This window comes from Phalacrocorax aristotelis, chromosome 1, assembly GCF_949628215.1.
Source record: "Phalacrocorax aristotelis chromosome 1, bGulAri2.1, whole genome shotgun sequence".
In the NCBI taxonomy this organism is placed as follows: domain Eukaryota; kingdom Metazoa; phylum Chordata; class Aves; order Suliformes; family Phalacrocoracidae; genus Phalacrocorax; species Phalacrocorax aristotelis.
Window position 1 is genome coordinate 73,553,554 of NC_134276.1, and position 21,350 is coordinate 73,574,903.

General features: G+C 42.9%; 1 protein-coding gene across 1 annotated transcript in view; it reads right to left on the minus strand.

Moving 5' to 3' along the window:
* Positions 1-19,444, minus strand: part of ATP10A (ATPase phospholipid transporting 10A (putative)) — a 116,951-nt gene extending 97,507 nt beyond the window's left edge. The window contains exon 1 of the mRNA XM_075093560.1: positions 18,806-19,444. Coding sequence (XP_074949661.1) covers positions 18,806-19,248 — 443 coding nt within the window. The 5' untranslated portion in view covers positions 19,249-19,444. The remainder of the gene's footprint in view (positions 1-18,805) is intronic.
* Between the last annotated feature and the right edge of the window lie 1,906 nt (positions 19,445-21,350).

Sequence of the window (21,350 nt, forward strand, 5' to 3'; positions counted from 1 at the left end):
GTCGTGCCTATAATGGAACATGGGATTTGGTGTTGATGAGCAGTTTAGTGATACATGCAGCACGATAAGAAGAGCTGCTTCTGAAAGACCACATCCCTGGCTTGTATAAATCAATAGAATAGCAGTAATTAGGCCTAAAACTCGGTTACATTTAGGCTAAAATTCGTAACAAAGTTTGATATTTACAACAAAGTCAAACAAACAGGTGATGGGTCTGTTTATATGATCCAGTTTTCTTATCATCAGTACAAAGGTAAAATACTTTGCTGTTAAGGCCACCTTTATGCACATCCACATACCCTCCTGGTGAGACAACATTTTCATTTCTCCTTATTTCAGCTGTCCGCATCTGAGGGATCTCATCTGCTCTACTTGCCTAGATGTCTCACAGCAGGTGGCAAGGGGAGCAAGTGCACTTCTGGCAGGTGATTCTTCCCAACTGAAGACGGATGGGGGACACAGTGCTCTGGAGATGCCCATCTTTCTGCCCAAGCTACTGAGGAGGTGTAAGAGTTTGGTGGGACTGAATGCCTAATATCCAGACAGCTGAAGCCAAGTAAGACAAATCTCATGCTGCTGTAGATGGTTTCAGATAACACCCAGCAACTTCAGCAGTTTAAAGGAAGATTGGCTGGTGGATACAAAGGGTAATTAATGCCTTGCTCTCACCCCTTCTCGGAATCACAGCTTTCCCTCTAATCAGATATTCATGTGAAAGTCCTTTATTCTGCTGCACAGAATGACAGAATCGTTTAGGCTGGAAGGGACCTTCAAAGATCATCTAGTCCAACCCCTCTGCCATGGGCAGGGACATCTTTCACTAGATCAGGTTGCTCAAAGCCCCGTCCAACCTGACCTTGAATGCTTCCAATCCACCGCTTCTCTGGGCAACCTGTTCCAGTGTCTCACCACCCTGATTGTAAAAATCTCTTCTTAATGTGCAATCTAAATATTTGAGTTTAAAAGCGTTGCATAGTCCAGTCTCGGGAAAGGTAGCCGAACACAGAATTGGGCTTAATGTTTCCCTCGCTTATCAGCCCTTCCTCCAAACAAGCTTTCCAAACACACACACCCCGTTTTAATCTGATGACATAAGCGATCCTAATGTCTAGGTGTTTGCAGAACTCCTCATTATCTACAGTAAAAACCTGTGAGACTGTTGCACCAGAAAAGTTTCTCACTTTCTGAAATGTTTTCAGAATAAACCTGCTAGAGATAGCTTCACTATTACCCTGAAAGCAAAAAGCTTTCAAGTCTTTTTTTTATTTGACCTTTGGAACAAATATTTCACAGGATTATCTGTAGCTAAGGAACACGATAGAGAATTTGGAATATTCTGTTTTTCTGCCCATAATTTGTTAGTGTACATACATTTTTATTCTGCATTGTTCTTTTCCTTCTGAATTTTTCCACCTCTACCAGCTGACAAACGTTACTGCACAGTAACATTTTCTTCAGTAAAGAGGCATTCCTGAAAGTGGTTATTTCTGCACATGGCACCTCCAGAAGTTTTGCTTTGTCTTAGCTAAATGTCTACCTCTTTTCTGGGGTGCTTGACAGTGCCCCTTTAAAATCTTCTTTATTTCAGGGTTTCTCTGAGAGTCGAGGGATAAGTAGAGTAATTATAATCCATTTACCACAGTACTGTGGGGACTAATGTGGTCCTTACAGATGGTAGATACAGATTTCTTTACAAGTGGGACTGCAGTTTTTCCATAACTTATTTGTTACTCCATTTAAAGATATTTTGAAATCAGATCACTAATAACCCAAAAATTCAAGGAAAAAATTTAAAAATCAAGCTTTTACAGATCAGATAGCTGCCTTGAAGATCCCTGAAATGAGAAAATCAAGACACTGAACTCCCATTCAGTTTTAAAGGAAAACAAATACAACAAAGACCTCTTTTAAAAATCCTGCTGTTCCCATTTTGTAGACTGTGACTTTGACACACAGAAAGGATTATGTAACATGCTCAAGATCCTGCTGAAGACCCCAGTGGAGATCTGCTGATCCCCCGTAAGAGTGTTTAATATTCAACACCGTCCTCTTTCGCACCCTGGGTGAAGGCTTTTCAGCATTTCAACAAGACACTAGATAAAAAAAGAAGAGAAGAGAAGAGAAGAGAAGAGAGGAGAAGAGAAGAGAAGAGAAGAGAAGAGAAGAGAAGAGAAGAGAAGAGAAGAGAAGAGAAGAGAAAAAAGAAGAAAAGAAAGAAAAGAAAAGAAAAGAAAAGAAAAGAAAAGAAAAGAAAAGAAAAGAAAAGAAAAGAAAAGAAAAGAAAAGAAAAGAAAAGAAAAGAAAAGAAAAGAAAAGAAAAGAAAAGAAAAGAAAAGAAAAGAAAAGAAAAGAAAAGAAAAGAAAAGAAAAGAAAAGAAAAGAAAAGAAAAGAGAAAAGAAAAGAAAAGAGAAGAAAAGAGAAGAAAAGAGAAGAAAAGAAAAGAAAAGAAAAGAAAAGAAAAGAAAAGAAAAGAAAAGAAAAGAAAAGAAAAGAAAAGAAAAGAAAAGAAAAGAAAAGAGAAGAAAAGAGAAGAAAAGAAAAGAGAAGAAAAGAAAAGAAAAGAAAAGAGAAGAAAAGAAAAGAGAAGAAAAGAGAAGAAAAGAGAAGAAAAGAGAAGAAAAGAGAAGAAAAGAAAAGAGAAGAAAAGAGAAGAAAAGAAAAGAGAAGAAAAGAAAAGAGAAGAAAAGAGAAGAAAAGAGAAGAAAAGAGAAGAAAAGAGAAGAAAAGAGAAGAAAAGAGAAGAAAAGAGAAGAAAAGAGAAGAAAAGAGAAGAAAAGAGAAGAAAAGAGAAGAAAAGAGAAGAGAAGAGAAGAGAAGAAAAGAAAAGAAAAGAAAAGAAAAGAAAAGAAAAGAAAAGAAAAGAAAAGAAAAGAAAAGAAAAGAAAAGAAAAGAAAAGAAAAGAAAAGAAAAGAAAAGAAAAGAAAAGAAAAGAAAAGAAAAGAAAAGAAAAGAAAAGAAAAGAAAAGAGAAAAGAAAAGAAAAGAAAAGAGAAGAAAAGAGAAGAAAAGAAAAGAGAAGAAAAGAAAAGAGAAGAAAAGAAAAGAGAAGAAAAGAAAAGAGAAGAAAAGAAAAGAAAAGAAAAGAAAAGAAAAGAAAAGAGAAGAAAAGAAAAGAAAAGAAAAGAAAAGAAAAGAAAAGAAAAGAAAAGAAAAGAAAAGAAAAGAAAAGAAAAGAAAAGAAAAGAAAAGAAAAGAAAAGAAAAGAAAAGAAAAGAAAAGAAAAGAAAAAAGAAAAGAAAAGAAAAGAAAAGAAAAGAAAAGAAAAGAAAAGAAAAGAAAAGAAAAGAAAAGAAAAGAAAAGAAAAGAAAAGAAAAGAAAAGAAAAGAAAAGAAAAAAGAAAAGAAAAGAAAAGAAAAGAAAAGAAAAGAAAAGAAAAGAAAAGAAAAGAAAAGAAAAGAAAAGAAAAGAAAAGAAAAGAAAAGAAAAGAAAAGAAAAGAAAAGAAAAGAAAAGAAAAGAAAAGAAAAGAAAAGAAAAGAAAAGAAAAAAGAAAAGAAAAGAGAAAAGGGGAGAGGGAACACAATTCTAGTATAGATGGGATATTTAACAGTGCTCTGGATGAGCAGGAAGGATATAGTAAGCACATCTTCATTCACTAATGTCCTTAAAGCCCTGACTTGGGGAGGCTATAGCTTGCCTTGGGACTGCTGACTTTCTCTTACAGGTGATGCTGCAGGGAGAGTTCATGTGCTTGTGAAGCAAAATTAGTCTGTCATGATACAGAAACTATCCATCAGAAAAAGAAATCAAGGGCTGGATGTAAATCAAAACCATCACAGAGCTCCAGTCTCCTCCCAGAGCTCATTTCAAGGCCCAGTTATAAGCACTAACAGTTCATTTTTTCTGGCATTAGATGTCAGAACCACATTCGTCTTCTGCTCTATTTTTCAATTTATCATAACATTGGTCTTATCTTAAGTGGCCTTCTAATAATCAAATTTTGCCCATTTTTCTCCAATTGTCTCTCCCATAACTGACCTCTACAGTACTAACTAAAAAGCCATCAGCTCATTGATCTTGCAGACATGATGTTTTGTCCACAGCAGCTGCTAAGAAGCACTCTTTTTCTGAAAACATGCAAGCAGAAAATAAACTCAAGAATGCTGATGCAAAAAATAACTTGTTTTGGCAAGTTCAAGTATTTTGTGTGCGTATATCTGCAAGGTGTTGGTAGCAAAGCTAATTTCTACTTCATCCTAAATATTGTAGAAGAATAACCAAAATAAAACACAAACCATCCAAATACCAGTGCTTGCCAAGTGGGGAAAAAACCCAAACATACTGGTAGAAGAAAAATATTTACTTCCCGGCATCTAAAATTATTATGGGCATTAGAGAGCATTTAGGAAAACACCTTTTAAAAAACCACTGAAGTGTTATTTTAATAACTTGAAACTGGAGACAGAGCGAGTGCTACTGATCCATGAAGTCTGGCTCTGTTCTTCCCTCCCCTAGCAGGATGAATTAAGGACCACCTGTACAACCCTGGCAGCCTGATCTCTTTGTCAACCATCAGCCATCTCAGCGCCAGGACAGTTCAAAGCACAACTTCAGAAGTAAAGCACCTCCCCTGGAAACATAAAATCAGGACCCAAAGTTCTGAGCCAGCCAAAGTATAATCCCAGGTCATGGTGAAAAGACTGGATTTCCACGTTCTTGGCTATCGTGCAGTGCCTGCTTTCAGTACCATTAAAACACTGTGGTTATTTTGGCCATCAGTTTCTGGACTCTCTGGGGGCCTGCAGAAAAAGACCTACGCCTGCTTTTTTAATGGCTACCCACTCGGTGACTGTTCACTGTCTATTATTCAGAGATTTCTTGATATAGAGCACAGCTATGCAAAACAGACAGCTGTCCCAGCATACAAACTGCTGACTTGCTAAGTGTGAAGCCATGCTTTCTCTTGACGAGACAGAAAAACGGTCACTTTGGCCATTTTCTCCTTGCACCAACTCTGTTGTAAGGCAAACTGACTGATGTTTACAAAATGCTCCCTGCTTCTTTACAGAGAAACAGCTATGGCTCCACTCACATACATTTTATGACTTATTAAGCTCCCAACCATCTTTTTAATACTTTCCCAGTCCAAAGACTGAACATTTGATGGCGTTATCTATAGCTGTAAACATTTTAACCTCAATATTTCTTCTCGATTAGAACGTGTATGTAAACCAGGGTCACAGAGTCCTCTGAGGTGCAAAACAATCTTGAAGCTCAAGTTGGAGACATTTGAACCAACTGCTCTACAGCCAGCTTTCCTCTCAAAGCGGTATGACAGTAAGCATGACGTGCCTCACGCAGACCAGCTGACAAGCCTTGCTGAGCACCTCGGAGACACTAATCTGAGTAATGCTGCATTGGGCTCTGCCCATACCGACATGCCAGCCTGCCGCAGTGCCAACACAGACCTCCTTGCTGGGTGGCATGAATGTGCCTTTTTGTTCCCTACACAAATCACCAGGGATCACCCTTACGGTAGGGACAGATGCAGACAGATGACAAGTAGGAAAGCCAGTGAAGTTTAAGGCCATGGGAGGTGAGCCTGTACATCATATGGAGGCCATCAGATTGACCAAAGGAAGGTCTGACTTGCAGAAAGGGTCTTGTTTTAGAAAGGCAGGGGAAAACTCATGCCTCGAAGAAAGTTCTGCTGACTTCAAGCAGGGTAAACATTACTGTGCAACATGAACTGCCTACGCTGCTGTGGTGCCAACAGGTTACTGTTTTGAAGCTTTAGAAAACTCCTAAGAATGCTGTTCTCCCTTCTTAAGAATTAAAAAGCAGCTTTTTTCACTTCATTTAAGTTCTCAGTAAAAATGGATTCAGATGGCAGAAATACTGTAGAAGGATAACAACTTGCAGTCGCACTTGTTTACATCTGCTTCACTTGAATATCTTAAGCCTAAATCCAGCTTGTGTAATTTCCTTTTCAACACTAAATCATGAGTCTTCTGGTAATTTGATCTGTGCTGATGTGGTAAATCACACCTATTATATACATGTCTCTTTAAAAAAAACAGGTATTTTGACAGGGTTCTATATTTTACAATTTACTTCCTCATCCAAAGTTACTCAGGAAACACTGCTGCATTAACTACCAGTAATGAGAATCATGGTTTACCATTCATTTGGTCACAGTTAAACTGAAATAACCCCCCAAAATTAAGCGTAGTCATGCAATTTGCACCTGCATTTACTGAACATTCTTACTGGCTTTTTTTCAGTATAAGGACAATAAATTAGAGCAGGGTGCAGGGTCCCAAACTCCCACCAGCTGTAGCCCATCGACAAACAGAAAACTGTTAGTCATGCAAACCTGGCCGTGTTTGAGCAGACAAGCCCCGCTAAGAGACACCACAGCAGTAATGGCCCATATTGCTTCCAGAGCAGCAAGCCCCTCTGCATGGTTCTCTGAAGGTGTCTAAGATACATCAGCTGGGACAACCCTGACTCATGTTGGATGTGTGCTGTGTAAACACACTTTTTACAGCTGAGAGTTTTGAGGACTGGCATTCATGTAACCAACGGCAGAGGAAGTCACACTTAAAAAAAACCCTCTCTTTTTCTGGATTTGAGTTATACTTGGGCAACAAGATGAACAGACTAAGCTTTCTAAATACAGGGCTCATAGTTTCCCACTGCATACCACCTTAGTGCTCCCACTAAACATGTACAGGTATGTAGCACAGTAATAAAAGTTAGAAGGAACACTGACTGGGGACCTTTCCTTTGCAGATGGTATTTTCATATTGTGTATGACCTCTGTGGAACGAAATGCTGTGGAATATAACTGGAACTAATGAGTTACAAAAACAGGACAGAAAAGAGTTAGACATGGATGAGGAGACATCCCACAGAAATGTTGGACATCTGGATGTATATTCAGTAACTGGAAAAGTAAGAACTCTGCTCCTAAATGATCTGCAGTCAGGTTTAGCATGTAGTCTGAATACTGCTCAACTAGCTGGGGCAGTGCACCATTGCTCTTAACCACTTCTGTAGCTGTGGCTATGTTTCTAAACTTCTTCCAGCAGCAGAGTAACTTAAAACATTTTGGTAGGGCAGCACCATCAACTCAGGCATGATTTCTCTACATGTACATAGTGTTTTAAAAAAAAAAAACAAACAACAAAAAAACTCAAACCTGAAAACCCTTCTAGAAGCTGCTGAAGGAAATGTTGTTATGACTAAGAGGCTGGACTCACTGCACAAAACAGCTATTTCTAGTGATAAAGCATAAAGGTTAAACAACTGAGGACAAGATTGCCAGATGTAAAGTACAGAGCTTCCAATTTAGAAGCAGCAGAGAAAGAACATGAATTAATATGCAAGGACCAAATTAGCAATATAAAAATCTTCCAAGCCAATCCAAATGCCATTGAAAAATAAACTCAGGAACTCTCCTCCTCTTCTGCTCCCTGCATTCCAATGAGGACTGAGTTTAGAATAACCATGCGGAATTTTAGAGAAATCTTACACGAAGATGTTGAACAAAGGCTTTTCAGGTAGAGACACTGTATATGCCTAAAAGATGCTACTTCTGCCTTTATCGTGCTAGATGCTTCTTCCGTACTTGTGTCTGAAGAAGGAATAAAAGTTTTGGACTTAAGTTTTCTCAAGAGTTTTCTTGTTAGTGAGATTGGTAATGATTTTTTAACAGTTTTGAAACTGGGGTAATAACTTATCGTTTCTACCTGGCTTATTAACTGGAAGAAAAACCAAAAACACACACTCACACAAAAGACCAACCCAAAACAACAACAACAAAAACAAAACCAACAAAACCACATCAACAACCAAATGCTTGGCAAATACACAAATTCCTCTGGTTGTTGACCTTTCATCCTAGACTACATTTCAGTGCTAGCTTTGCTAGCCCTACATACAGCGATGCACTGTCAGGCCAGGGATCCTATGCTGCAATACTCTTGGGCAGGTGGGTCTTACAGGTCTTACACACATTTTTCTGGCATGAGCTGGCAGATGTCCCATTCCAGGAAGAAAAGCTATTTCACTGCTAATAAGTCAAGTTTATTATATAACATGGTAGGACTTAAAAAACACAGTCCACTGTGGTATTCCTCAAAACGAGGAGATATCATGGATTGTTCAGTCGAAAACAAGGGCTGTTATGGACTTCAAATTGGACTCCTGGAAAATGGGTGCAGCAGATTAAACATCAGCACCACTAGACTGATGGTTGGCTCAGCTGTGGTACAGCTTTTCTGTTGAACTTGCATTTTGGAAAGCTCCCACAGGATCTGACAGAAATAGGAGCTCCCACACACAGCCATGATCCTGTCACAAAAAGCAGACAGACACAGGGAACTGCACTGAAAATAAATGAGAGACATACGTAAGAAAACCCCGATAGGAGACAGTACACGTAAGCCTGAACAATCAGGAAGAGCAGAGTGTCAAATGCTGCAATGAGATGAACAGAACTTAGGACCTCCAAGATAGCAAACAGTGGCATGACATCTTATGGTACTGCACCTCTTATACAGCTGCCTGGTATGTGTGCATGTGCCTATGCTCCCATATGGACAGGCACTAAAATTCCAGCGTAGAAATTGGCAACCAAGGGTAAATCAGTGATACTCAAAGTTAGCAGACTAATTTCACCTCTGATCGCTCTGATTCAATCCCTGATCACCTAGCAAAATTCCTTGTAGATTTTAACATCTGACCCTACTGGACATAAAACATAATCCCAACAGCTATATGTGACATTTGTGAGACACCTGACAGCAAAGCCCCACTTTCACTCTCGTAACAGCCATGATTGTTTCAAACACACAATTGCCCTCAGCCTTTTAAGACACACAGCTTGCAAAGTGATTTTTGTTGACTTAATGTTTAGGTACATCCAAACAAATAGAAGAAAGCAGAATTAGGAACCTCCTACCTTATGTTTCAACACTCCTCCCCAAAAGCTCCATCTGAAGTTAAAGAGCAAATATCATATCAAAATACCAAGATTCCTCACGTTATGTGGGCAGCCCAAAAAACTCCACAGAAATGCAAATGTAATCAGTTTTTGAAAAAGGAAAATTATTTATTGATAAGAACTCATCTCTTATATTGTTTCTCAGCACAGAGTTAAATCATATAAATACCTTTCACAAGTAAGAGCAATATGATAAAGGCTAATGCTGAAGGCAGAATGTGGCAGGAGATGAGACACAGAATACTGGATTATCCCCTTCATCTGGCAGGTGAATGTACTTGAATGTGTGATTCCAAAGCGGAGTTCTTAAATAAATCATTAAATATATTGAGCAGGACAGGCTACTGTTCTACAGTCCAAAAAACATATGTAGCATTAACAGGAATTAAAATCTACCACCTCTGAGTTTACTAACGGGATTCATCTTACCTGAACCGAGCTGTATAAGCAAGTCATCTAGTTCAGCTTCACCCATATCATCACTGGGGAGAGGTAAGGAGCTCCTGATTCTAACTAACCTAAGGCAAGTATCTCAAATAAACTGGAAGGACTTCTCCCTTGCCCTGAACCATGCAGTGCTCTCCACTGACAGTGGCACAAGTGTAGATGACTTGGTCAGACTGGACACATACCTTTTAGATAAAAGCTATGTGAAATAAATCTCACCTCATGTCCCAGAAAGAACCTCACAAACTCCTTCAAGGAAATAGCCTTGTCAAGTCAGAGAGAACCTAATTAGCACTCGAGAGGGTTTCCTGCCAGCCAGCTACAACCAGCAGTTCACTACTGTTTACAAGGAAGGCAACTATTGGCATATGCAGAAGATTTAAGACACAAATCAACCCGTACCTGTCTATCAGGAGACAGGCACTGCTATCCAGGCATCTCTGATAAAAATGAACATATGGTAGTGAAGGAAGATCAAAATGCTCTCAGGTGTGCAGATAAAAGCAATATATGTCTTTATTCTGATAAACTGTATAAGATCAAGCTTTTGCTTCACAGCTTTGCAGATGTACAGCAAAGAGGGAAGTATAGCAAGGGGAAGCTGGCAATGAGAACATGGGAATTCTAAAAAGGGAGAAAAGGGAAATACAGAAAGCATCTGAACCCCCAAATATAAGTGTTGGCCCAGACAAAAATAATGCACTACAACTGCAAGAACAGACTTATGTGGATTAGATTTGATTTCTTATAATCTGCTTTTGCCCAAAATAGATTACATCTTTCTAATGTACTTATTGAACTTCCTGCATCTGTAAGGGTTTGGCTGCCAAATCTACCTAATCTGCTAAAATTTGTCCACTGGCGTCTCTCCTGAGGCATCATACTCCGTGTTTGGATTTTTAGAGATCCTGAACACGCCCACAGTTGTATTTAGGTGACTGCTGTTCAGCACTTCGTGCGTTTGCCTCAGTATTTTGGGAGATTTCAGAACAACTTGACCAACAACTTGTTAGTGAACAAACAAAATCAGCTAACACAGCCAAAACAGGCATATTCAGGTTGTTCCTGGAAGGCAGGAAGGTGAACAGACAAGGGGCAAGCATATAGGTATATGGCTGTGCAACCTAGAAAAAGTCTAGCAAGAATAAGAAAACATACAAAAGTAAAGAGTGATCATTACCAATGTTGTCACTTCAAAATGGACTTTCTCTCTAGAGTCAAAGCTAAAACCTCCATCAAAACTACAGAAATACCAAATATTCTGCAATAGTGTTCACACCCCTGGCATTAATGTAATAGCTGCACAAATATATATAGGAACTGGAGTGCAGTTGTCAGTCAAACGTTTACTCTTCCTTGAAGTAGGTCAGTATTTCCAGGCAACCAGAACATAAAAACAAAACAAGCGACCTCCATTCCTATTATAACAAATCTCCAGCAGAGTCTAGGTTTATGAAATGACTGGGCATGATACAAATGTTGGCTGCTGCACTGGAGAGACTGGCCTTTTTGTCACTCCAGAGAAACTGTGATCGGACAAGAATAAAATTGTAATAAAAGAGCAGAGGAGATGGTAGGTGTTTCCCCACCCCTAAAATGCATGTCTTGCCCCTGAAAATGCATGCCTTACCAGTTCAAGACTGTCCTTTGACTATACATCATGGCCTTAAGCATGTAGGCTGACCACAACAGAGATCTTAATCTGCAGCATTCTCGAAACAGAACAGAACATTGCTCCTGTTGAGCAAAGAACTAGGTGGTAGTTTGCCAGCTCATAAGGGTTAGATATCCTCAGCAGTCCACAGGACAGAACACCTGGGTAGCTAGCAGCTTTCTATGGACAGGGTGCGTAGCTGTATCCTAGAAATAGCAAAAGAGAGAAAGTTGTTCCTCTTAGCTTGTATCTTGCATGCCCTGAAAGCTCTCAGTTTGAACTCGACTCATTCACACTTCCTAGACATGCAGCAAAGATTAAACCAACTCATTCAGAAACAGGCAGCTCGTCTTCCTCAAACTAAATCTAAGGCTTGCTTTACCAAATCTTTCAGAATCAAAGATATATTTGTATATATACATTTCCTCAGTTGAGCTCAATATTAGGGCCACTCAGGCTCCTGGAACAGGTGTCACTGGTACGCCCTCTGTACCTCTTCGCCCCTCCACACCGCCACAAGCCCCTACCTAGGAAAAGCTATAAGCTAGCGTCTTTCACATATTTGTGTTGTGGCTGCATTTTGGGCGTGCGCCAACTTTTGTGCTTGACATACATCAGAAGAAGGTCCTGCCCATACCTAGGCAAAGTTATCAGTAAGAGGTCAGTGTCCTGGATTTTAGCATCCAGTCAGCAACTCACTTTATAATCATGCCATGGCCCAGTGTGTGGAGGCTCTAGTGTCTTACTTCTACATCCTGGTGAGACAAGGTCAGGCAGAGTGTATTGCTGCAGGGTAGCAGCAGGGTTCAGATTGTGTTTCTGCTGCGGATCTCTTCTGGGTACAAACATGACTGGCCACTAACATAGTTGCATTAGTGCCAGTTACCGAGTGAAAACACTGAGGCAGAAGGTAAGACGTGGAAACTGGTTCGCCTCTCCAGCTATGTGAAGTGAAACAAATTGTTCTGCTTTTCATTAACTTAATTGCTCTCAATACATGTGGTTGCTAAAACCAAACCTGCACAGTGTAAATCCTGCAAATTGGGCATAACCCTGAAGCCGCGCATTTGGCTTGCCAGCTGCGTTGCCCTTGCTGTGTATATACACAAAAGGTCCACATACCCAAAAGGCCTAGTGTTCCATGGGGAGAGTAGAGGCACCTCTCAGACTGCTCTTGGGCAGAGCAACTACCCTGCAAATGGGGCACATGCTGGATTACACGGCAGGGGGAGATCTGTCACTCGGACTGCTCCTGCCGCTGCATCAAGGTAGGCAGCCTGTCCATCCACAAGGGTTGTGTAAGCCTGGATGAGGCATATGAGTAAGTCCTGCCCAGTGGCAAGGAGCCTCCCTCTTTCTCTATTTTCACCTTCCTTATCAGCCAACATTAGTCAGAAGGAGGAACAAAACCTACAAGAAGCCGTTTAAGTCATCTTCATTCCCTGGAGTCCTCCAACGCTCCCATAGTAAATTAAGGCCTCCCAGACAGAGCTTGAGAGCACTACTCTAATAAGTACTTCTGAAGGACCGATCCGCTAGCGGGAGGAATGCCCTGGCTAAGTTATGCCATGCTACCAAATAAGCAGTTCCATAAACCATTGACCTATAGCATGGCTGTCGGGGTTTTCAATTCTGGTTTTCAGTTCTGCTGACTAGATGGCACATGGAAGGTGGAATCTGGAATCACAGTATCAGGCAGAGTTGAACAATACACGCTATTCTTTCCTCTTGTATAGTTTATTTGGAAATGTACTCTGACAGAATCAGTAGATCTGTCATTCTTTCAGCCACCTTTAGCAATAATAATCATGGTCTCAAGGTAATACTGACACATGTGAGCAAGAAGATCTGCGTGCAAGGTAGCCACCTACACTTCTGGGCTGTGGTCTGCTTAACACAGGCTACAGTGTCTCTCCAGGGTGCAGCATGTATCTGCAGAAATTAATCTGGGGACGTGACTAGGTCTTTCTGTGTAGATTAACAGTATCTTCTTTGGCAGTTAGCCAGAGGCATGTGAAACAGCCTACAACTGCTCTCATGACATCCTATACAAATGAAAGAGCTTAGTAATAAGAGGCAATCATTTCTGGTTTTCAGTAGTGAAGCTCAGGCACTTAGAAAATTTGCCCTACACTCAATAGCAAATAAACTGCACACATACATCTGGACAGAGAGGTTCTCCTGTGTACTGCAGCTGGCTACATCTCAGAAGATTAGCACGAACACCCCTTGCTAATAGGATAAACTCTACTACCAAATGAAACAGCTCTGTATCAGTCTAACAGAAGAGCCTCTACTACATCTCCCAGTGAGTTTACTCACTGTCAGCCTGGCCCAAACTGAAGTGAAGGACAAAGACGCAGTAACATGAACAGAGCCGCACCTCTCTGAAGCTCAAGGAGGGAACACTGACTTCATCAACAGATTCAGGCCACTACTTTCTGCTTTCAGTTTTCTGTGCACCAAGCTCACTCACAGAGGAAACTGAGTAATCCCAGGTAGTTTCCTTTTGAATCACATCTAGTGATATTTGTGCTCTGGAAGGGATGAGACAAGCTTATTTCTTCTGGCAAGAAATGTCTTACCCTGCCAGCATGTTTGGGGACAAGAGGCTACTCTGGTCTGTTCGGGTAATAGTGGGAGATAATCACAACCCAACTCCCCAGAGACTGGCATTTGCAGCAAGATAAGGCACCTAAGAAGTGAAGTGGTTGCATGGCAAGTCACCATGTGGCTGTTTTAGAGGCCATGAGTGGGATCTGCTGTGCCCTTGTGAGGACTTGGTGACACTGCTGTATCTTTTTTCTCCAAGGCTGGAATTGCTCTCACTGGCAGGTTGACAGAGGGGAGGAAGAAGGGTGCATATTTTAGAGACTGTAGGAAACACGTTGCCCACATCAAACTCTCTTCTCTCCTCCTCTTGAGTTTTGCAGAAATAAATTAACGTTTAATGTAAAACAGCCTGCTTTGATAGCTGCCTGAGTGCCCCATTAAACATTTTCCACACCTCAGGGGAGGCAAATATCCGGTCATAAATTCCAATTTGTCATGGAATTTCTAAGTCACAGGTTGACAGAAGAAGCAGTTATCACTCTCTAATCAGTATGCAGAGACCATTACACTCTTTAGCTATACTCTTCAATGGACACAGCAAGACTTAGAGAATAGATTTAAAAAGCAAAGCCCTTTGGTTTTGAACACAAGGCTCCCAGAAAAATGTTAGCAGAGATTATTTCACCAACGCAGCACTGAGTCAGTAACAAAATGTAATTCCCTCCTGGAGGAGTGCCATTATTTGTTGTGATTGTAGTTATCACTATTCGTCTTGTATTTATATACCATGTAAATGCATACCATACTTTGTAACAGCAAACTGAAAACAAAGCCCCTACTTAGAAGAGTTTTAACACTTCTGCTCCAGTGACAAATTTAGTTCTATCAAATATTTAACAGCAGCAGCAATGTGTACATCCTGGATTTAGAGAAAGCATTTACATATGCAATCCACAACTCCAGCCAGAGCTCGTGAGCACTGGAAGACAGTAATTGCAAAGAAAAAAAAAATCACCCTACCATTCTCCAAGTCCAAGATAATAATGCAGAAAAGTAACTAGCTGAACAAGATTTCACCATTAAGACTGAAAATGTGTAATCTCCAGTTTTCAGCCTCCACCCCTGGCTGATGGAAATGAGGAAGAGGAACAAAGAGAGGAGACTAATATGATCACAGGTTTGCAAAGGTTATGCACACAAAACAATTCTCTGCAGGCTGGGCTCTAATGCCTTTGTAACTTCCCTCCACTTAAACCAACTAAGAAAGAGTTTTGGCTGCAATCCAGCATTCCTAACTTAAGCACCTGCACTGAATCTAAATTCTAGGTGACCTGTGAAACTGTCCTCCTAAAGTGCCTAATTTCCTCTGTGTTGCCAAATAGGAGAGGTGCCCCTAAAGGCCTCCAGAGAGAGGCCCTATTAACTTCCCTTTGCTAAGAAACCTTACCTCTTTACCTATCAAGACCCTGACTGCTCTTACAGGCAGACCTGCAAACTCCACCACAGAACAACACAAGTCTGCAATTCTCTAGTACGTTTCATTCCTCGACATACACTGCCAAATCAAACTCAACAGCTTCTTCCAATTTATTCAGAGAATCAGGTCTTTTCCCTTTCCACCATCTGACTCTAGAAAGCAGTATCTTTTCAGGGACTGTCCAAAACATCCAGAACTTCTAAATGAAAGCTGTCGTCTTTCTGCAAAAACAAGCTGCATCTCTCCTCAGCTTTTTACTTTAGGTTGCATCATCCTTTGCTGTTCTGTTGTCTGATAAGTGTTGCCAACTATGAGCCACTGAGTCATTGATTCAGCAGTGGCTGTATGAGAATGGGTCATCTGAGTCCACACCACTGGGCAGGCGGGAGGAAGAAGGCCTAGTCTGCGCGCCAGCTGTCAAGCAGTCAGCATAGCAGGAGAAAAGCATTTTCCCCCACATCAGATTACTGACATGATCTGCCTGCGTAGGCTGCTCCAGGGGACCTCACAGTGGACACTGCTTGCATGCTGTTGCACCTCCTCCTGATGAATTGGCCTAAGAAGCAGTAGGCTCTGCCCACCCCTGCCTTCTCTCTGTCCTGTAGATCTTGCATCATTAATTGCTGCTTGTATCTAACAGGAGATGGGCACTTCAGCATCCAGGAAAGTGGCACATGGAGGATATATGACAGAACACACAGGATCCAGCTTGAATCTTACTTGGTCACTGAACAGTATACAAAATGAGATAGAGGGCTGTTCCCTGCTACTATGAAGCAAAATTCCCTGTCTCAGATTGTTGACTATTATAATTCACTGTAATTTGCTGTAGTCCATGTTTGAATGCTGTAGTCCATGTATAAGGGGGCTCTTTTATAGCTGTGTGGAAGGCTGGCAGGAAAGGGAGCCCACCACAGCGCAGAGGACCACCCTGACACTCGGATACATCCCACCTCTTCAGAGCTACAAAGTACTGACCAGCAAGAGACGAGTCGCTGCTCTCTGGCAGCCCTAGAGGAGCACAGGACTGCAGCTATGTTCATTAACCTGCCCTACGTACAGAAGCATCTCTGTCGAGGACAGCATTTGCATCAAAGTCTGCCTCCACGACACCACAAGGAAGTGGCAGAGTGGGGGTGGGTGGGGGAAGAGAGTCAGGTTTGGTCAAAAGGTAGTAAAACTGATAAAATGATTGGCATAAAGAGGATGTGGGGAGAAAAGCTGTCATTTATTACTTCCTTATGTGACATTTATATTTCAACATTTTTCCAGAAACAAAGAGTCTAAGTAAAAGTCACATCCAATCGCTTGTGTTTCTCCTGGCCTGACACCTTTCTGAGAAAACAGCTTTTCTGAACTCACACCCAGCAACTTTCATGACCTTGATACAAATCTCTCAATCTTGGTTCACTGTCACTCAAGTTAGTGAGAATCTTAGTTGTTATCTCCAAAACCAGCAAGTTTGTAGTGCCATCTCACTCACTGGGGCCAGGAGGTGTTCAAAAAAGGTGACTTGGGCGAGTTTGTAAAAGGCTACAAAGGCAGAAAATTGGGCAGATAAAAACATATAAACAGATTATTTTAACCTGCTCTTTTGTTTTTCTTTTCAACTGGGGAGCGGGGCTTTTCATAGGGACTGCTGGAAAGTGTAAATAGGTGAGCTGCTATCGGGAACTAGGCTTCTGCAGCGGGCTGTAAGGATGCATGGATCAGCTCTGCTCCCAGCCAGAAAGCTGTGCCTCAACAGGTGATGGAGTTCCTAAGCTTCCACGTTTGCTGCCCCAGAGGGACTAGGCCAACATGCGCCTTTGATGCAAATGCAAAGGCAAGCTACTCCCAAATTAATCTGTGTAAGTAAGTGTCACTCAACAGTAATCCAAACTCTGCAGTAAAAGGAACAATTCTGACTTTTACTCTGGCGCAGCATAAGCAGCACAAAGGGGAGTGCACTTTGCTGGGACTCGCAAAAGAGTACAAGGGATATTAATACCAAAGGTACACCTGTTCTTATAGTCATTTCTTCTTTTTCAGCAGCAGTGAGGGATACGGAAAATTGCACCGGGGGAGAAACATTCCAGAATTAATATTCCAGTACCAGTATTTGTTAATATTTTTAACAGCTTCTGCAACGCGTATTTCTTCTTTCAACATAGGAGACACGAGAACTTACTTCTAAACTAATTTTGTTTGGTAAAGGCTAGATTAACCATCCTTATGGGCACTATTTTACTTAACTGCAAGAATAGTCCCTTATTAGCCTTCCTGCCACCCACCTCCTTCATCAACCAGGACTGTTCAGAGATAAGGACAGCCACAGACAAGCATGGTGCTAGGCACAGCCTCAGGTGAATGATGCCTACCTGAGTGATTTGTCTAGGTTATTTTCGGTTTTGTTTACAAAAATAAGGCCATTTTACTTGTCCTTCCATGCATGCATATCTACTGGTGGGGGAATATCCCAGGGTGAGATTTCTTGTGCGATGTGAGTTTGTGAAATAACAAGCTGAGTCTGCTGATGTTGGAAACACAGGCTATTCTGAGTTCTTTTCAGCATTTTTTTTTTTTCAGATGCCTTTCTTGCAATAGGAGAGTTGCTCTCTGCCTTGGTGCTTACGTCAGCCCAGAGGACCCCTCCCAGACAGCCTGTGGAATCAGAGTGTAAGCTTCTTGGCACGTGTTTCGTTTCTGTTAGACTTAGCAGCATCAGACAGAGAACTAAAACCTGCTCTCTTGGAAAATATGTTCTTCTCTCAGTCCCCAGAAAACCTTAGCCTTAGCTACTATGAGATGACTCTCTGGCACTGAGAGAAAAGCAAAACAAAAATTCCATAAAGTTGGATTCTGAGCATATAAATGTTGGCGCAGAAGTAATTTCAGTCTTATTTATGGATGCCAAGGCTGTGGTATAAATGTATAGCCCAGGTCATTTAAAAAAAAAAGAAAATCCGAAGGAGATAAATGACCTAATGCTCCCTTCATGAGCTTCAGGAAATAGTGAAGTCATAGGGAATGATGACACTTGAGACAATAAATAAAAAGCATTCACTTAAAAGTAAACGTTCAGTGGAAAGACTGCCTCATTCTTTAGAAAAGCAAAGACAGCTCCGGCTTGCTAATTCGCACGTCATGAAAACTCGCAGACTTAACTCAAATGCAGAAGCCTCAGGCCTCTATCCTTCCTTTGCTTGGTGAAGATTTAATAGCAGATTAGTTGAGTGAGGTCTCATATTGCTAAAGCCAAATTAATGCCTGAAACTATACACTGGTGTAATTGACTGTCCCCGCTGGGAAGCGTTCACATAAAGGCTTGCAAATCAAGCACTGCTTGCGATGCTTACGTTAACTTTGCCACGCACTGTCCTTCCTTTAAAGTATAAAACACTTAACAAGCCCGGAATGTATGTGTAGACCTATAAAAAATGGTGCTTACTCATAAATCAATGATTTACTGCCAGACCCCACCGATCAGAGCGGATTTGCTTTCACCTGAAGGTACAGGGCTGTAGGAACACACGCAGTTCTGAGTAAAGAGACGGCAGACACAAGCTCCAGGGGGCAACTGGGAGCTTCTTCGTGCTTGGAGTGGAAATGAAAGCCCTCCACATGGACCTGCTCACTGCCCTGCTTCCACACCTTTGCTCTCCCAAGCCCCAGTGCCCAGCAGGGCCCCGCTGCTGGCCGCCACCACGGCGCTCCACATCCCCGGCACCCGCCCCGCCTCACCTGCTGTACACCAGGCACTCCGTGTGGTTGATCTCCTTGTCGGAGCGGTAGCGGCTGTAATCCTCCCAGAGGTCCTTGATGGCAGTGACTGCCAAGATGAAGAGCACAGGGGCCAAGGCCAGCTCCGGCTGGAAGGCGTTGACGGCCGGCACGAAGTTGAGGAGCGCGATGAACACAAAGTAGACGTTGGCCAGGCGGTGGAACTGCTCAAAGAGGTTCTTGGGCAGGAAGGAGAGCGCCGTGTACTTGGTGGTCTTGAGGCGGTTGCTGGCCAGGACCGTCCTCTTGGAGTTCTCCGCCTCGGCCTCAGGTAGCACCAAGTTGGAGCGCACCAGCCGCGTCTTACTCTCCTTCTTCTTCCTCCGCCTCCTCTTCCTCTGCCTCTCCTTTCCCCCCGGCAGCACCTGGGGCGCTCCCTCTCCTCCAGCCGTGCCCTGGGACATCGCTGCCGCCCCGCCAGCCGCCCTGGCCCAGGCAGCGCGGGCAGCTCCCACCGCCAGCCACGGCCCTAAGTTATCATCCTCCGCCGCCCGCCACGGCAATCCTTTCCTCTTCCCCTCCGGGAGGGGAGGAGGGCTCTCTCAAACCCTCTCCTAACCGCTCTGCCGGGACCTCGCTCGCTTTCTCCTCCTCCTCCTCGGCCGGGGAGGGGACGTGGGCAGGCGGCGAGCCGAGCCCTCCTCCCGCGGGCCTCGCCCCGTCCGGGTGGCGGCCCAGGCCGCGGGGGATGCGGTGGCGGCGGCGGCCGTCCCGTACGCATGGCGCGGCCGCTGGCGGCGCGCGGGGTGAGGGGGCGGCGGGGGCGGCGGGCGGGAAACGGAGAGCGGTGCTTTCGCCCCGCCAAGGGCCGGGCCGGCGCCCCGCTACCCCCGTCCCGGGGCACCGACCCGCGGGGGACATGGTACCGGCTGCTTTTGGCTTTGCCTTACGTGTGGGGAGAGGAGGAGGAGGAGGTTTGGGTGTAGAAAGAAAAAAAAAAATTCCACTGAAGCGTTCGCATCTCTGCACTGGCCTTTACCCAAGGTGCCCGAGCAGCGGCCGGCAGGAGTTTTTATCAGCTGACTCATTTCAAAATACTCCACTTTCTGACTGAAACTGCTCTGTTCCCTCTGTCTCGGCACTTGGCACGGGCGATACAGCGCGACGTCGCCTGACTCCGGGCTTCTCGCCGGCGTGCCGCTTCAGTCGGTGGCAGGCACGGTGCTTGGGACATCCCCAAAGGAGGCAGCCAAAAACGAGCCTTCCGATGGAAAGTGTTAGGCACCACCAGCCCCTCGCCCAGGCAGGGGTGTGCTATAACGTCTGTTCAGTTTTACGTGGATTTTTTTCTATTCCCTCGTGGTAGGTCTTTCCAGTGAGGGAAAGAAAACACGCTGAGGTTTGCGCTCCACGCTTTCTGGAAAGAGATGTTGTTGTGGGCAAAGATGGCATGCATGATAGGTGGACTTAAACTGAAAAGGGACAATAATCCATATCGAAAGACATAGTCTAAAGTCACAAGCAAATAAGTGTATGCAGATGTTTAAAGAACAAATAATATAAGAATAATGAAGATGATTGCTACTGGACATGACATGAGACTTTGCAGCATCACTTTAGGTTGGGATTTAACTGCGCACCCTTTGGTCCACAGGCAGCATAAAAGGCTGCCACAGGTCGCTCCAGACAGCGTCTAAACTGTAGGGCAGATGCATTTTTTAGTATGACCCTTGATCCCCATCCTGGGATATCCCAAAGTGGGATCATATTGAGTACAATAGGAAGCCGCGGGTACTTGTCAGTGGGTTTCTTGTTATCATGGAAAATAGGCATAAGGTATACATGTCTAGTCTTGATACGAAGTCAGGACAGGACTGGGGCATCTTCTGGGGAGAGTACGTGAGTCCCACAGTTCAGATCTGCCATGACAAAATCCCTGAAAACCAAGAAGTAATAGCCATTACTTCTGAATCTCACAGCCTGTACTTATAACAGGCTGCTATGTCTTCATCCTCCCTTCCCCCACTTGAAATATGTTTGTAGTTGCTTTTAAATATGTTTAGATAATTATGAACCCCTTTCAGGTGAGTGATAGTTCAGCACATGGCCTGATAGTGGTACTGTGTGAAGCCACAAACCCTTTACCGATCCTGCTGTCAGCTCTTCCGATCATACTGCAAACCTAGCAAGGATATCCTGGGTTTCCCAGCTCTTGGAATATGGAAACAACAAGGTTTTACTTTGTGCAACAGGAAAAGGGAGAACTGGCCTGGGTTTCTTTCCTAAGTCTGTTCCTTTGTTGATAAAGGAAAAAGCACTAATCCCATACAGAAAAAGGAGGCAAAACCCCTCCCAATTTTAATTTTCTGTGTCCACTTTTTGCCTTGGTTAACCAGGTCCCAACTTGCTTACTCTTGGGCTTAACTTCACGGGTAAGCTGGAATGAACAAAAATCCTTTTCTTGTACTTCAGAAATGCTGAAATGGCATAAGGAGATCACAGTATGTGACGTTCCCAGAAACCAAGCTTCACCCACCTGAAGGCAACTTGCTGTCAGCTGCAGATA